Here is a 17959-nt window from a genome sequence, read left to right on the forward strand (position 1 = left end):
AGGGGTCAGAAGAATACATCATCTGGCCACTATGGATATCTGTACAACATTTCACAGCAATCTAGCGAATAGTTGTTGAAATATTTGACTCTGGATTGGATGCCATTCCAATAGCAATAGAGGAAAGCAGAGGAACAAGAATAAAGTGTTTAATGCGGTTGTTTGTACACAATTTGCACACTTTGAACCAATGTGTCAAGTGATTGCAGTCCGTCTCTCTGTCCCTTTATTACTGCCATTTTCCATCCATCCACCAGATGCCCTCGGACTTTCTCTTCTTTCCCCATTACCTCACTGCCACAGCCACATGCACACCTGTTCTAACTTTTCCTCATTAGCCCTGCAGTTACTTGACTTTCCCCACCCACCTGCTCACCTGCATCTCATTCCCTCACGCATCTCAATTCATTTACCAGCCCAGTTCCTTTCAATCCCTGCTCGATAGTTGCCATGTGTGCATTACAGCAAGTTATAGCTGATCTGTTTCTGATTGTTTTTTTGTTTATTTACCTGGATTTAATTGCTCTCACCTGCCTGCCTGTCGTTGGATTTGTTGGACTACCTTCCTGGGGTTAACCCTTACCTCCGTCACAATTCTGTAAGTCTATACGTATATGTATATATGGTCTCTGCTGCAATAAATCCTTACACTCTATCAGTAAGCCTGCATTGTCTGCCTTTAAGTCCTCCCCTGATGCCCCGCACACACCGGCCATGACAGTCATATAAAAAGGTTTAACTACAGATATGAACCTGAAGTAACTCAACTGAATACGCATGCAAACTGTTCTGAACTCAATTGTGATGTAACTCAGGCAAGTGTTGTGTTTCAGCAGAGTGTTTTACGTAAGCTCACTGTTAAAGTCCATCAGAATGAGTAACCACGGAGCCATTTGAGGCTCTTTTTATAATGAATTAAAGCTAATCGAATTCTAGTACGGCGATGACGAAATGCTTTCAGACGTTGATTTATTTTGTGATTGGTCATGCCCCTCAGTTGACCCCTGACCTCTGGAAGCATATAAAACTGCAGGAAGTTTACGCAAGCCCCAATTTATAAGTGATGGGTGAGACAGGGCCAATATACTCTCCCTGCTGCTGCCATCCAAGCACTCTAATCTGATAAATGGGCCTTTTTGTTTAGACATTATGAGGGTGTAATTCTTGTATGCTGAGTCTATTAAAAACATAAGGTCTTAAATTAAAGTCATAAAAATTATGTTTTTAATTATGTTAATCGATAAAAATCCTATATATATCAAATCCATAATGTTCTAATAAAGTAAAAAATAGGCCACAATTTCCAGAAAGACTCTGGCAACACATTGCCTTTTGTAGTCTCGTCGTATGTCCAGTGTAAAAACAGCTGCATGAAATGATCTTTTATGACACATTGTTAAATTCAACATCTGCTGAAATCAAAATTGCCTTCCATTCATCCTTAAAGCTGTAGCACAACATATCAGTAGTAGCTGGTTTAGTTCTTCCATTTTACTGTGAAAAAAGGGCAAATGTTCCTGGTGGAAGGACAAGAGTGCAGCAGCGTGGAGGGTCTGTGTAGTGTTCAATAAATAATAAAAAAAGAAGCTGCTGTGCAGCAGGAGTTACAAGGCCAGGACATACTGAAAACATGACCTACACGCTGAGACACCATTTGAACCTGTACTATGTGCTTCCTTCCACAGGTGAATGGCTTTGGTGGGTGTCTGGGGGCTGGTTGGTGGAGGGGAATGGCGGGTGAAGGTGAATGGAAGAAAGTGTGCAGCTCTTCTGGGACAGGATAATTTGAAGGTGGGTATCTGGGAACTGAAGGTTCACGGTTCATGGTTCATGGTTGACGGGATTGCGGCTCCATGGGGAAGTCCTAGGCGTGTCAAAGGGTTTGCAGTCACCTTCCAGTCCCAACACATGGGGAACTGACATCATGCATCTGTGTCTAATGCCAGGGTCGGGTAAGGGATACGACTTGACCCTTGGCCTTTGGTGAAATTCAACCATTCGTCATGCGTCGCTGGATCAGTGGCTGCAGCTCCTGGCACATCTGTTCATAATACAGGTAGCGTGTGGGGGTGCTGCTTCTGTGAATCCGAACAATCTGCTGATGTATAGAAATTGATGGCAGTTGAGCCATGTGCTTCTAGAGAGACCCTGGCTCTCAGCCTAATGAGGTTGTATATCTTTGGCGTTCGAGCCACTCTGAGGCAGACAGTCCTCACCTTTTGGACTTGATGAGATGCATTGAGAGATAGTAAAACATGTCGATACATCAAGTGGTTTATTTTTGCCTGTTTATGCATCCATCTTCACACTTCAAATAATGCCATGATTGTTGCAAAGTGTCCCATTTAGCTGTCTGCTGGTGTTTAAAATGATTGGTAAATGAACTTGTGCTGTTTACATTGTCTAAGACGGATGACGCTCGCTCACTTCAGCTTAAACACACACATTTAGTTTGTTGATCTGCAAGTCTTCCATTTACTCTCATAGTGCTGATCACAGAACAGAAGAACTCAGTTTAAGGAGAGAAGTTATATTAAAAGCTTTTTTCTTTTGTTGGACATGTTGATGAAAACAAACAACAAAAAACAAAGGCACATGTTCAAAGAACAATTGTTTAAGGCAAAGTCTTAGCCATCATGATGAAATCATGTTATGTTACGAGTGTAACTGTTGACATATTAGTTCATCTAAACATAAAAAGCATAGTTTAAATGCAGTTACTGAGATGTTGAGTGTCATTGAACATAGTGTTAGCTTAGAAGCTGAAGTCTGTGAATCACTCTAGATACCAATAAGTTGACAATAGTTTGTATGAGATAACGTACCGGTGATTGGCGGAGAGTTGGAGCCAATTGTTAAAGCTAGTTCAGAAAGCTAACTGTGCAGTTAACAGGTCTTGTTGTCCATCAAGAGGCAGACAATTGGTGCGTTTCCGTCATCTGTTTTGAGGCACATTTTTAATTTGCGCATAAAAAAAACCTGATGTGAAAACGCGGTTAATTAAAACGATCTTGTAATGGCGCAAAAGCATTTTTACGCTTGGCTGAGACAGAAAAGTTGGTGTATTGCTAAAGGCCTAATGCAATAGTGCAATGGAAACATTTTGCAAATAAATGATGATGTGCATGAAGCATGTACCTTCATCGTTTGATGTTCGACTGGCGCTCTTCTAGTTATGTCTTGTTGCGCCCTCTTCTTCTGCAATGGTATAATGGCACTCTACTGGAGGATTGCCACCACCTACCGCTTATCTCGAGGAACCAACTTCTAATAATTGCGTAACACTGGCAGATGGAAAAAAGCCTCCATTGGAATGTAAAGCTACATTTTTATCAAAACCGTTCATACCATTAACAGTCGCTGTGTTTTGACTAGTGGAAGGAGTTACAGCGACGGCAGAAAATCTGCTGCATTTCCAATTCTCCACTCGGTCAGAGAGGTCAGCTTGTGATCGACACCGGGGCCGTGATAGACAGGTGACCCCTGAGCTTCAATGAAGGCTCAAATCGACAATCATGACCCTCCAGAATTGACGCTGACATGTTCTCTTTAAAGCTAGGAACGCCCACAGAATATATATTGCCATCAACCGTATTGAACACAATGGCAGCGACCTATTAAGTGACCTTGTAGCTTTGAGCCAATTGAGGAGAAAATCCCTGTGGAGCATCTCCTCGCCACCTGATTGAAATTCCTGTGGAGGAGCTGCATGGAGATCTGAAGTCACAGCAGTGATCCACAGCGACAGTCAAATTACAAGAATTCCGGTGTAGATAAAACGGGCTGACTTTTATCTCTGTCTCCATCCTAAACTATTCGCTTAAGTCATATAAATTGTGATGAATGGTGCTGGGGAGGAATGTGCGTGTTGCAACAGGCTTTTTCTTTTCCTTTTCCTTTTTTGAGGATTGTCTCCGGGCAATTGATATGTAGTATCTCATCAGTATCAATCTCTTGACAGTGTTTACTGTCAAAGTAATCACTGTAGATCTTATCAAAGTTGGAGCAAATCAGCCACACTGCTGATCTGAGAGTTTAACTGGAGGTTAAACCAACATGTTCCTGACAAGAAAAAGGAAAATCAACTGATAGGAAAAGTTGTTTTTCTTATCAGCTGATTCTAGCTCGAAGCTATTTTTCGAGGGCTCAAATAGTTTGTTACACATTAATTAGTGAGCGGATGTAGCCTTCATTACATTTCCAAGCACTATCTTCCATGGCCACTTTTGTCGTGAATTGTGCGTGTGTTCAAGACAGAAGGCAGGCGTGCTTTGCATTCAATTTGCAGATGTACGTCTAATAGCATTTTCATTGTATAAAAAAAAAAAAAAGAAGTGACCACAGTGACAATTCAGGGAAATGAAGGATGAAATTCAATAAAACGCAGCAGAAGGCAAAGTAACGAGATAGGGAAATGGCATGGCAAGTTAATGAGCTCGGGCTGACAGGCCAAAAATGGATTTGCTTCTGTGGTGATGATGTTGAATGAGAATGTAACAGGACGGGTGGAAGGGTCTTGCGTGTAGCATAATGTACCATCTTATGCTGCTCAGTTCTCAAGTCTGTCTTTGTCTCTCCGGCATGCTCATCATTAAAATAACTTATTTAGCTGATAGCATCTGCCGAGTGGCGATGTTTGCACTGTGAATAGCGGTATTTCACAATGAGGAGCTTTCAAGGATAAAGACAATTAAATGAGTTCATAGATTTGAAGATTACTCCACCACTTGCGTACATGCAAAAAAAAAAAGTAATCCAGAAACGCATGTGTAATCAATCTACACTTTCTTAAGTTTAGATAAGAGAGTTGTTTTTTTTAACCCAGAGAGGACGTCTGTATACAAATCTAACTTATCACAGACCTGCTGGACTTCATTTCACCAGTTCCGAAGCTTATTCCTCCTTTCAACTCCTTGCCGGCCTCACCATGTATCATAACAACATGGAGAAATGTGGCTCCTGTCGTCTTCTACATCATGTCTTCAATCTTGATTTGACGACCTGGAAGAACACATAAACTGGATGGACCAGCTGTTACTAATTGGGGTGAGTGACCTTAAGACCTACAATATACTTGCTTCCTTTCTGCACTGACGCTTCACTTCCAGCAAACTCTTGAAGAGCCCTAAAAACAGAGCTCTGTTGCTTCCTCTTTTCTAGCCACAACATCACCCTTTAGTGTGGTTTTTATTCTACTAGAGCCTGTCTTCTATTAGGAACCCCGAAGGCTGGCTCCACTCCCCACTCTATCCCTCCACAATTCACGTTTACCTCTATTTATTTCCACCCTTCTAGACCGTTATCCCGATCCACGTCACCGCCAGTCCACACTGTCCTATTACAGCATGGTCTCCTGAAAATTACGTCTCCATACAGCGAAACTGCATTGTCAATTGTGGTTTGAGGGTAACGTTGTTTTGACCCGGGTTAGCTTTTGACGTTACACAAAAGAGTTTCTAATCACGGTCTACAGGAGTCTGCATTGGGGAGTCAATCCCAGCTCTCATTAGGGCAAAACTGCTGCCCTCTTCTCCTCTCTACACTCATTCTCTTTCAAGCTCTTATCTCTTCCCTCTTCACTTCAGAGACTGGCTTAGTAGCCATCAAACATCCGGTATTCAACCCCCTCAATGGTATCCAATAGTGTCAGCCTTTCAACACCCAATTTCTCGGGCCACCACTTGCTTCAAGTGTGGAATCCCCAACACTACAGTCCAGCTCGATGGCCAACAGCTCTCCCAAAACTATCATTCTTACATCCTCTTCTCCCTCCAGAAAGTCCATTATTCCAGGATGTGCTTCCAGACTCTCCTCCCAACAGCTGTCACTCGCCCGTATCCAACCACTCGATCCAAAAATCAGAGTCTCTTGGGCCGGTTGTCTCATCGTTTCTAATCCCAAAGTGATTATCCAGACTTAGAGCCAAATATCCACAGAACCAGCATTGTTGTTCACATTACACTGTTGCTAAGAAATCCCTGCCACCCAGGTCTGTTAGTGTTACTCATTTGAATGTTGTCCAGAACTTGTCAAAAGCCACTTTGACTCAAATCTGCTGTGTATCATGTTTTTAAATGCCTGTTGACCCATGAAACAAAGAATTCGATTGAGTATCCTCTTATTGTATTTTACATTTAAGAATAATCCTTCATACTTTTTTATACATGTCTCGCATAAATTCTTGGATGAGTTGTCCACTTATGACAAGGAAACTTGGAAGTTACTTGAGGGGAAACCTCAAACCTACATTCAAGAGGTTGGATGTAATCTTTTGGAAGTGATCTGGCTGATCCCTGAAGACATCAGTATGACTAAAAGCATTACAATCTCTATCAGGAAATCACAAGCATGCATCAAGAAATGATCAACACAGAGCCCTGCTCTGCCCTGATACAGAGCTTTTGAGATCTGGAGAATTGCTTATAAGCCAGTAAACAGCATGTAAATCCAACAGGCTTGTAAAGCTGCCTCTGAAAACCACAACTACTGTAATAGTGGCTGTTTTACGTGTAAGTTCATTACATTTATTAGAGGGACTAATACACTTGTGGATGGTATTCTCTCTTAAGAAGTGTGGAGCTCTATATTACATGCTGTACACCCACCCACTGAGATGGACGTGTGGAGGACAGGAAATGATGTGCAGTGATGGGAGAGGAGACGCGCGTGAGAGATCACCAGTATAGTGTGTCAGGTAAAACAAGGACAGATGGGGCTCCACACCGGCCATATTTTACTATGGCTCTCCATTTTGTGGTCAAAAATAGCACACAATCATGCAGAAATGTGCTCTTCCCTTCTGCTAAACAGTGGCACAGTGCTGTAAATCATGTGACAATGTGGTTGGGTTTCGTTATAACTAAAATAAGTGGGCAAATGAATCACTTAGTTAAATACTTATTTCCTTTCTGAAGTTCATCATCACCATTGTCTGTCTTTTTCACCTTTTCTATCCTAATTCCCTCCTCGCTGTGCATGTTTGTGCCAGACCTTTTTTGTTTCATCTGCAGCGTGAGATCGTGCACCGCAGATATCCTCCCAATATGGAAATGACCCTCTCACAGTAAGTCACACTCCGTCTCATTTTTCAGGCCCTTCACTCCATTACAGAGCCGAGAGCGGTGCAGACTCCAACAGCACTGTACTCGTACAGTAATGTATGGATTCCAGCTGATGACTTCAGACACTGAGAGTGGCGCAGGGAGATTTATCTCAAGCTGTTTTGACACGGAGCGTGACTCTGGCAGAATTCCTCACCTCTTTTTTCAGGGGTGGCTAAACCTCTCGATTAATCTCCCCGAGTGAGCTGTTGAAAGTGAAGGCCGCTGCCTATTCCGGTTTAGCATTAATCAGATCTTCCCTTTGGTGCCTAGCAGCTAATTGGCGATCCCATTATTCACATCTCTGCCTTTTTTTGTTTTTCTACACTTTCGTGGGCTTACACAAGTGTCAGCCACAACTGACTGCACAGATGGAATGAACATATGTAAAATCAGATCGGCTGCCCTGATGGGAATAATCTGGTTTTCTTTCTCGAAACAATACGTGCAGCACACCAATCAGTTTGAGGTGCAATCACACATCAGTGTGGGAAATGACAAGCTGCTTGTCTCCTTGATATTTCAATAGTCACTATAAAGTAATTGTCAATCAGCTAATTGGGATGTCTTTTTTGCTGTATTGACGGCTCGCCTTGCAACTTTAGCAGGTTGTGTATGAAAGGAAATTGTTTTACTGTACAAGATAACCTCTGTGTTGGACAGTCCCTTAAACTCTGTGCAAACCACAGAAGAACACATTTCTTGGCTAACAAATATGTGAGCTTTCCTGGTTGATCAGCTTCATAGGGAATCAATGGATCTCCTGTGTTCAGTTGATCCTGTTTTGTGCACAGGAAAGAGCAAAACCATAAAATAAATGTGAGCAGTGACCCATAATAAAAGATTTCAGCAGTAGTGATAGTATATTAGCATACTGCAGTTGAGCCTACGATTTTTACCAAGTGCATACATGTGCATGTGATATGGAGAGCATCACAGGAGGGCCTCCCCTGACCTTGGCCTGCTCACTTAAAGTCAGTGTGACAAATGCGTGACATCTGCAGTGCTAATAAGGGACAGGCGTGAGAGCAGCGTTGCATGTGCAGCACCCGCCAACAAATAAGCTTTGCCACCTGCAAATGGTGTAAAAGAGATGTCGCGTGACTAAACTGTGTTTTATGGTCCAACACCAATAACATAATTTTTGGAAACCACCTTTTTTTTGAGCATTTACAATCTCTTACTGTAAGACAGTTTCCTATAATCATGTCAGACGTTACACCTATGTAGGGTTTGTCACCTGGTTTCGTTCTCTTTGGCTCATCGCACTCATTAAGATCATTTACTGCTGAGCTCTGCTCGTCGGGATAGTAAAGGATCATCTCTATTTCGCACACCCACCTCTTTCCATTCTTCTTCGTCTTCTTTTCCACCAATGACAAACGTGCAATCGGGCCAAATGAAAAACCTTCATTGCTCTAGTGGGCTATCCTGACACTTTAATTGGTGAGGCGTAAATCAGGCTCCATTGTCAGGGAGAAGGGTAATTATTTCCCCCTGTCTCAGCCCCTCTTTCCGCTCCCGTTTCACTTTCTCTGTCTGTCAGACGCCTTTATCAGAGACCTGGCTGTTACACTCCCTTTCCTTTCTTTCCTGAGCTGTGATTTTAGCAATAAACTCTAATTCTACCTCAAAGCCAAAGTGCTTAAGTGTCAAATCCTTCACATCTTACCTGCAAAGTGAATATGACACTAAACACAAATGCATCCCTTCATAGCGCCCCTCTCTGGAGCTCAGTATGGAAATGGTTAAATCAAATATATGTTGCTAGTGGCTAACGCGTCCAAGTCTTTCTAGACTCCTGACTCCTCTGGTTTGGACTTGTGTTGAAGCTACAAATCTGTATGTAATAATAAGTGTTTGTGTGAATGCAGCCTTGGCATGGTTTGGACCCTGTAGACCCCTCTAACCCTTCCCCACAATGAGCCCATTAAAAATGATTTTGAGAAAGTTGTACGTTTTTTCGTCTCTACAATTCAGGGTTTGCGTGCTCCTGGTTTGAAACAGAACATGATTCCCTCACCAAAAGCATATGCCTGACCACATCGGATGAAGAAATGTACTTTACATCATTATCTATTATAATGATGAAATCCATCACTTCTCTGGCAAGATTACTCAAACGAGGATATTTGAATATACTGAATGGTAGGAGCAGTTTAAGAAAGAAGGGACAATGTATAACTCTGCTGTGTTTAGCTATGCTAGATGCATGGCAAGAGGGATGTAGGTCAGTTGACTGGTTCACCCCTTTAGTCCAGACTGAGATCTCAAGTAATGGATGGATCGCTATCGAATTGTGTACAGACATTCATGTATTAAACCTATGATATTCCCACCAGCCTTAGCTATACTTTGTGCAAATGTTAGCATGCTAACAAACGGCTATTCTACCAATTTAGCTTTGCACTCCTATAACATTACCAGATTCATGATGAACAGTTATTAAACTATCAAGCACAGCCAGAGAGGTCCTCTTTTATATTCCACACATTCTTCTTCCTTGTCAAGTCCTGGCACCTAATTACCCACAGTGCAACTCGACGGTTAGGTCAGAGTTTTGGGTGTGTTATGCTAGTAGCGGCTAATGTAGCCTTGAGCCACTAGCCTGGAATAGAGATGAGGAGCGAGCTATAAAGTAAAAAAATAAACATGTCATGTGGCTATAAAAGGGGGGTATTTTGTGTTTAGTATTATTCCAACTACAAAAGCAAACGGGGGCAAAAGTCATTTTTGGTAGACCTGTAACGTCCCCACCCACTCGTAGTCGCCATCTTTCTAAACTCAGCTGCCTGTTCCACTAGTAGAGACTGGCCCACCCCTGGTGGCTCGTGCTGGTGGCACTACAATACAACGCACCAATACAGCGCCATAGAAAGCGGAGCGTGTACTTATGCAGGATTGAAAATCATACCTTTGGGATTTCCAAAATAAGCTCAAGGCACCACTGTGCCTAAGCATAGCTTCACAGATCCTTTAGTTTCGTTTTTACTATTTTCAGTATGACACTCAATGTCTGAGTTATAATTTCCTTGCTCAGTTTGATGTAGCCTGGTTATTAAATTGGTTTCAGCAAATACTTACAAGCTGAGTCATTATTGTGGAAACACTGATGATAGGCTACTTAATATGTGGATGAAAATAGAAACAAATGGAAAATGTCTGTTTTAAGTCATATCATGGAGGGTAAATTTGATCATCCACAGAGTAAAAGCAGCTTCAGTCCTGAATGTATCTGACCTTTTCCGGCTACACCCTCTCTCTGTGTGAGGGACGAGTCCTCCACCTCTCTGATGTGTTGAGCTGTACATGTTAAAGTTTGCTGTCTAGTTAACGGAGGGAGGGAAGGGGAAAGATCGTGGAGGGGAGGGGTGAGGGGGAGGGGGACTTCAGTGGAGAGTGTGTAATAGGACACCAGCCCTCTCTGTCTTTTCGCTCTCCTCCCTCTCTCCTCTCCTCTCTCCTGTGCTCTCTCAGTCAAGCCTGCTCTGTGAGCACTTAGATGGAATAGCAGCATTTTTCCTCTTTGGTGTCACTGGTGGAAACTGGAAACAAGGTGTTTCAAGGCGGATAAATAAGATCTAGTTTTGGTACCTGGCTTGTTGGAGCAGCCCTGGAGGAAGCTCCTGAAAGGTGAGTTCATGGGACCAGGGACCGATCTGGATCCGGTCTCTGTAGGTAGAGGGTCTACCTGCTGTACTGCACCATACTGTAGTGGTACAGATCACACAATGGATGCAGTGAGGAGGTGGTGGGCAGCAGACTAACAGGTGCAGAGTCCCACCAGTGAGAATAGCTGCAAGTAAACTGACTCTGCCAAATTTAACACATTTTAACTTGCTGCTCATTTTTTAAACCTTGTGTAGTATTACATGTGACACGCTGTATGTCCCTCACATGCTTTGATACAGTATACATTTCCTGAATATGAGTTATGACTTTGTAGCAGTTTCTGTATTACCAAGAAGGTGATTAAAAACCGAAAAAGGTGTTTATTTGTAAAACTTAATAGTATGAGAGAGAGGTTTCTAGACTTAAGCTTTTATCAACCTTTCTCTATTACTGTAAAAAGCTTTTATTTGACACTTTTAAAATGATTGTCCACAATCACAGGGTCTTGATTTTGCTATCTCAATATTCACATGTTATTTAATCAGTACGTCTAAAGTTCAAATACTTGAAGGACACACATTTTGCTGTTCATAGCTGCGTCTGCTAGTCGTGTGTGAAGGAACGTGTGGCTGTAACAGAGCCGCTGACAACTGAATGACAGGGTGTGGTATGAACACACACCGTCCTGTTACAGCCGGGACAGCCGGAGAAACTTGCAAGTTGTTTACCGTTTCAATTCTTCAAATAATCTCAAATATAAATCCAGACAGGAGGACTGTGTGCCTCATTTTCTCTTTAATAGTGTTCATGTGTTTAAAGCATTAACAAGACCAGATGGGAGCCAAACAATCACAGACTGTTTGGTAAGATGGGAAACAAAAGACTATTTGCTTTTACTGCTATGCAGTTTTCTGCTTTCATCAATATTAGTTTTTGAGCAGTGCCTCTGAAATACTGAGATGGAAAATTAATTAGGCTGTCAGCCAAGGAATGCACAATAAACACAATTATCATTACACCCCACTGGAAATATAACTCCACTCACTCAGGCTGACCTCCTTTTGTGGAGACATTTAATTGCCGTCGCAGAGATTCCTGGCAGACTCCGCACTGGAGTTTTTGAAATTTGAAGAGCTCAACATAATTAATTGAAGTATTTATTATTTTTATTCATGGCAACAAACACTAATGCACCTTTTATTGGGAGACCCATTAATACAGGCGAGCGTGACGCTGCTCCACAAGTGCGAGGGAGGCTGGCAGTGAGCTCATTCACATCAATGGTGATCATCAAAGGAAGACGCAAAGGAAGTGTCTGAACCTGAGCTGGTAGGAAGTCACAGGACGCTCAGAAGGAGACTAACGACGATGACGATGACTTTAGCAGCTGTGAGACCAGCATTTCTACGCCAGGAGCCTTTCCCCTGGAGATTGCCCACTCGCTCTGATCATGCAGGGAGGGGTAGGAGTGTTTACAGTTTAAAGGGGAGATTCACTTAACCAACAAAAAATAAAAAATTCTCAATTAGTGGTATCTCAACTCTAACGCCAGACAAGAAAACCCTGTAAAACCCCAGATGATAACATTGTTATGTTACATTTATATGGCTCCCTTTCTACAGTGTCTGCACATGACAAATAGATTAAGGAAAGAGTATGCTTATGGCAATCAACTATGGATGTAAGGTTAAGTTTAGAAGACAACAATGCGATTAAGGCTAATAAAAAGGTTTTTGTTTAATTGGTCTCCTGCAGGAACGTAAGATGTGCTTCACCGCCCCGAGATCCACATCCACTTTCCGCCTCGTGACATTAAAGACACATTACTTACTGCGTTGCTGAACGATGTCATTGGACATAAATTATGATATGCAGAATTATATAATATTGGCATCATTTCTAAGACTCTGGGCTGGGTATCTGGTTTTGTTTTAGGGTTTTGACACTGTTGATTTCTGGCCGCCCCTAAATAAGATTGTTTTGCATTAAAAAAATAAAATAAGTGTCTTTCCAGAAACTGAGTTCCCCATTAATTTGGACTTGAGACTTGAGATTTGGCTGCTTAGACGTGAAAGCAAAAACAATAAAGTCCAAAGTTTTGACCCGGTTAAGTTGAGTCCTGGGGGTCTTGCACAGCCACATACCTTGAAAATGTAATTATACATTTAAAGAATTTTGCCTCCGCTATTAACACAGCTTTAAAAAGGAAAATGCCATTTGTATGGTCAACATTCAGAGACTTCAAAGTCTTGACTTAAAATGATCTTATCGAGACTTGAGGCTTGACTTTTACTTATCTGACCCGAACCTTTAAGAATGGTGACAGAAGCCAGAACAGGACATGGGCTGAGCCTCGGTACAGGGTCAGAGAGCCACCCCGCCTGAAGGCTAAAGTTGTTGGAGACGCCCGAGCTGAAGCAGGCTCTGGGGGAGGGTGTGTGTGTGTGTGTGTGTGTGTGGCTGATGCCGCAGGAGAGGGGCTGCAGTACAGCGTCCGTCGCAGCTCGAATAAGCCCCATGCTGTTTTATTTCTCTCCAGTGCAGCCAAAGAGATCTCATTCCTCGGCAGTTTTCCATCTGTTATCCTTGTGCACCTGAACTGTAGAATTCCACCTCAGCTACATACCAGTCACGCTTCACTCCACCACACACACACCCATATCTCAACCTATTTGTACACTACACCCCCAAACTGAAATTTTCATAGCAAATCATGCAGCTTTTCTATCTCCTGGCCATCAATTTTTCATTGAGCATCTATAAGCCATGAGAGCAGAGATCTGCCCCCCTTGTGTTTTCTTTGTGCATGTAAAAGGGAAATTCTCGTTATCTAGTGCAATGTGTTGTGTGCACACAGGTAGTGTAACAGCCCGTTTGGGTGGTTAAAATGGCCAATTCTTTCTCCAGGAGTGGAGTTTTGCATTGCAGGAGTTAGTGTCCCACAGGCAGTACAGTACCTGCCTCTATCAATAATTGAGCTACTCTTGTCCTGTTCTAGAAAAAGGAACAAGAGGAGGCTGAGGGGAGCGTTTCTCCGGCAGCTCTTTTGTGCAGATTTAACTCATCCATATTTAAGAGACGTACATCTGCAAAGATATAGTAAGTGATGGGATTTAACTGACATGTTGTGCTCTCATCCATGTCTGCATTCAGTGTAGTTTGTACTGCGCTTCACATTTCAGGACCAGTCAGGCTGAGGATTTAACTGTAAATATCGCACATGTGTATTCTGTGTTATTTCTGTTCTGTTGCATAATTAATTATCCTCATAGCAACGGATCTATCGTATTTAAATTAAGTAGGATCAGAGACATTGTGTAGTTTTGAAACTATTGCATCCCGGTAAGCATCGATTTGGTCATTTTCCGATCCAACGACACCGAGAGACACTGTTAAAATTCAATCACAGTAACAAACTGTGTCTATTTGTCACTTTCACCCTTCACACTCTGCATATACCACCACTGGGTGGCACCGATCTAAAATCTTCCAATCCTACAAATTTAATTGGGCTCGTAACAACGATCGCACAGAACATATTTACCCCTTTCTCCGCTCTATGGAGCTTTTTAGCAGCTCGTTAGAGCGTAGTGGAGCTGTTAAAAGAGATCTTTCCATCAGGAATTAATGGAGACCAGAGCTAAAAGAACAGAGTATTGGTGTGAGGAGACATGACTCCATTGTTGCTCTGTGTCTGCCAGATGAGTAAATAAGCATCTGTTTGCTACCACATTAGCCATGTCAAAAAGTCAATTAATAGGCTTTGAAAGACTATATTTCAACAGTGTAGCCCTGCTAAATAGAGTTCAAACTAAATTTACGCTATACTGTATGGATGCTAGCTAAAAAGCGTAACAACATAATTTTGCCCAAATTTGACCTTGGATATGTTTTAAGGCACCTCAGGTAGTTTTCTCTCAAGAAACCTCCATACAAGCAGTGATGTGTTGGGAATACCAACAACCAATGTGATACAAGCAGTGATGTGTTGGGAATACCAACAACCAATATGGCTAGTTAGCTTTAGCAGCAATAGCCAAGATGGCGGGAGAGACAAAAGCACAAAAACTCAAAATAGTGAGGATTAAGTTAACTTGTATTTTGTCCTTTCAAACACCTCCAACAGGCAGTGGTGACTGGTAGGTGTTCCTGAGCGGTGCAGTCATGGGCAGGCCGGAGGTGTTGGCCAGGCCAACAAGGGTGTTCGCTATGGCGCTCCTGGCGCTCTCTCTCTTCTCCACAGGGATCTCCAGCCTCCCCCAGCCGCTGCCAAGAGTGTTCCTCTCCTTTGAAGGTAAGAAGAAAAAACAAGCACGAACCCCCGAAATGAATGTAAAGCAACTACTTGGAACTTGTTGTGTTTTTCTGCAGATCTAATGACGTTGCACTGAATGCCATGTGTTCAGTGCGCTAATGCTGAACAAATGTTTGATAATCAAGGCTAGCTTGTGGCTATAGTATACGGCTTACCTAGACTATGCAGCTATGCTGTTTGGGATCATGTTAATATTTGATAATGTTTTAATTACACACTGCAAACACCATTCGTGGACAATGCTTGTCCAGCCATTGTCCCACTGTGTGTCCTCTGCAGGAGATGGCACTGCTTGTCAGACCAACCATTAATCTGTTTGTAGTTCAACTTTAACTGCACCCCTTCATACTGCAGGCCTGTGGGTGTTATTGCCGCCTCTGGATTTGATTCTCTTGTTTTATTTAATTGTATGAATTCTTGATGCTCCTCTGAAACAGGAGTGTAGTGTAGGGGTAGACACGTTTAGATCTGTGTGTGTGCATGCTTGCGTGAGTCGTTGTAGCTGAGCTGGCCAATCACTCATACCCCCGAGCTATGAGAGGTGCTGTAACCTTTCCGCGGTGGCTGGATAGTGTGCAGGGGCTGAAGGAGACGTTTGATCACCTTTCACTACCTCTCGCTGCGGATTAGTCTGCACAGAGCAGCTGAGGCTGTCCGTCAGCAAGGTTTCTGCACACAGACCGTTAATAAAACCTTACAGATGTAGTTTTGTTTTCTTTCTCTCTCAGACTAAATTTGCCTAACTTGTGCCACGTCTTTCCCCAACTTTGGTCTCATTCTTTATTTTAGATCTTTCACTTTCATTCTTTCTGTCTGTCTTTCCTTTTCATTCATTCTCTGGTTATTGTTTCATGCCTAACATGTGCACCAGCCCGTAGGCAGTTTCTGCTCCACATACAGTGTGAGTTGTTAAATGTGTTGAGGTTGAAAAAGAGCCAAAACTAATGAATACGTGGGGTAAACATCACTATCACTCTCTTTGGTTTTGACCACTCGAGTCACTCACTCCTCACTCCTCCAGTGTTTCCAAATAGCCAGCTTAAAAGGTCAGAGGTGGTGCTGCTGAAAATGAGCCAATCTCTGTAATCATGGAACGCTCGATTCCCTTTCAGAGATTTGTGTTCGTCACTGTAGTTGTGATCGCCGCAGGGAGCACCATAAATGGAGAGTTTGGCTTTGCAGTATACTAATTCTTTAGAGAGGCTCTGGACTTTATTCTTAATGTGTGTTTATCTGTATGAGGAGGTAAGCGTGTGTGTTTCGCTATGCAACCCTGGGATACATCTAAGTGAATTTATGAGGAAAGCGGTAGATGTTCGTTAGCTAAACGGTCAACTTTAAGGTGTAAATTTACATTCCAGCTTTGATTTAGCACCTGAGCTTAAAAACACCAGACTGCTTCGAGTAGATACACCTTTGTTTTGAAGTGGGAAATCATTTCTGGCTAAGGAGGATGAGGGTCATAACTCCATCTTGGCTGCAGGGGAAAGTTTGGGGTGAGCACCAGATGTAGGGAGACTCTTAGACCCAAGGAGGAGGCTCATTTCTCCCATAAACACCTCACCAAGGGAAGAATTTAGGGAGTTTGGGCTCCATCCAGAGCAGCCATAAAGATGGATGAAGAGTCGTAGAAGAAGACTGGAAGAGTGGTGTCTCGGAGGGGAAGAAGGCACAGGTGGTTTGGCACCTGCTGGGTGGCCAAAAGGTTAATCTTGTTGTCTGGATTCTTCTGCTCCCAGATGTTAAGACCTGTTAATTATTACAAGCTGGAACAAAGTAAATCAAGAAAACAAACCAGTGAGAAAGACGTACGGGTTGTACATAGATCTGGACGCTGGAATATCCTCCCCCTTTCACTCCTCGTGTCTTTACTGAAATCCAATCCAGGGGTAAGGCAGGTTCACAGGACTCCCGGCGTAGACTCGCGTCCTGCAGAGAAGTTGCTGTCTCTGACATTCCTCTCTGGATCGCTCTGCTTACTCTTGTGTTCCTCAGGCGAACACAGCCAGACCACAATTAAAACCGCATAATAAACAGTGAAAAATGCAGCTAACCCAAATAATAAACCCTCAAGCAGTTATCTTCTGCGCCTCGGATAATAAACACAGGCCCCCCCCTTCCATACAGCAAAACTATTTAGGGATACCCAGTGTGATAAAAGATACAGTAATTACTCCTCTACATTTGCTTTTAATATCTCTTGTCCTCTCAATGTTTATTTTGGCCTGTTTTAATGTATCTGCTGTCAGAATGAGGCTGAAATACAAACTGTACAAGGATCTAAAAATGAAAGGTTAACTGCAAGTGTGCAGAGAAATGTATCAACTGTCTGATAGTTGGCAGCAGAAGGCTTTTGTTTGTTTTGTGTTGCCTGACTTGTTTTAAAAATGGCCTTTTAACCTTCTTTATAAAGTCTTTTGATAGACCTGTCAGTCTTGAATCCAGTTTGAATCATTACGAACAACCTTGTATGCAGTAGTGGACAGTAAATTCAACACTTGGCTGGATTGTTTTGTAGAAAAAACATCCTTGTATCAGAACATTTATTGTTTTGGTACTAATGTGACATATCAAATTGGCACTACTGTCATCGTGACTTTGATGACAGATGGGATTAACACATATCTGCTGTTAATGTTAGACATTGTCGAGCAGCTTCCAGAGAATGAATATTGTTTCAAATTATGTAAAACTTGCACAGATAAAATCTGCATCGAGGAAGTTAATGTACCGTTTAACAAGTTGTTTTATTGTTTCACCACTCACGTTAGTTATATTTGCTGTAAACTTGAAGAAGGGTATTTTTCAAAACAGGTTGATTAAAAACACAGCACGTTTAATACGCTTTGCTTATTGGTTATGCTACTGTATGAAAAGTTGGCCTTGCTGTTACCAAGATGCCATTCCAGGAATGGTGGGATCTAAAATTCAG

At 42.5% G+C, this 17959-nt stretch overlaps 1 protein-coding gene across 2 annotated transcripts in view; it reads left to right on the top strand.

Moving 5' to 3' along the window:
- Window positions 1-461: 461 nt before the first annotated feature.
- sema3c (sema domain, immunoglobulin domain (Ig), short basic domain, secreted, (semaphorin) 3C) overlaps window positions 462-17959 on the top strand; it is a 45131-nt gene continuing 27633 nt past the window's right edge. Inside the window, exons 1-3 of one of the 2 annotated variants that reach the window (XM_029462057.1) lie at window positions 462-598; window positions 1686-1791; window positions 14839-15006. In XM_029462057.1, the coding sequence (XP_029317917.1) occupies window positions 14877-15006 (130 nt within the window). In that variant the 5' untranslated portion in view covers window positions 462-598; window positions 1686-1791; window positions 14839-14876. Of the gene's footprint in view, window positions 599-1685; window positions 1792-10576; window positions 10734-14838; window positions 15007-17959 lie in introns of those variants that run through there. The other variant, XM_029462056.1, reaches the window with a different exon arrangement.

The sequence above is a fragment of the Cottoperca gobio genome, chromosome 23 (assembly GCF_900634415.1).
Source record: "Cottoperca gobio chromosome 23, fCotGob3.1, whole genome shotgun sequence".
NCBI classification, from domain to species: Eukaryota; Metazoa; Chordata; class Actinopteri; order Perciformes; family Bovichtidae; genus Cottoperca; species Cottoperca gobio.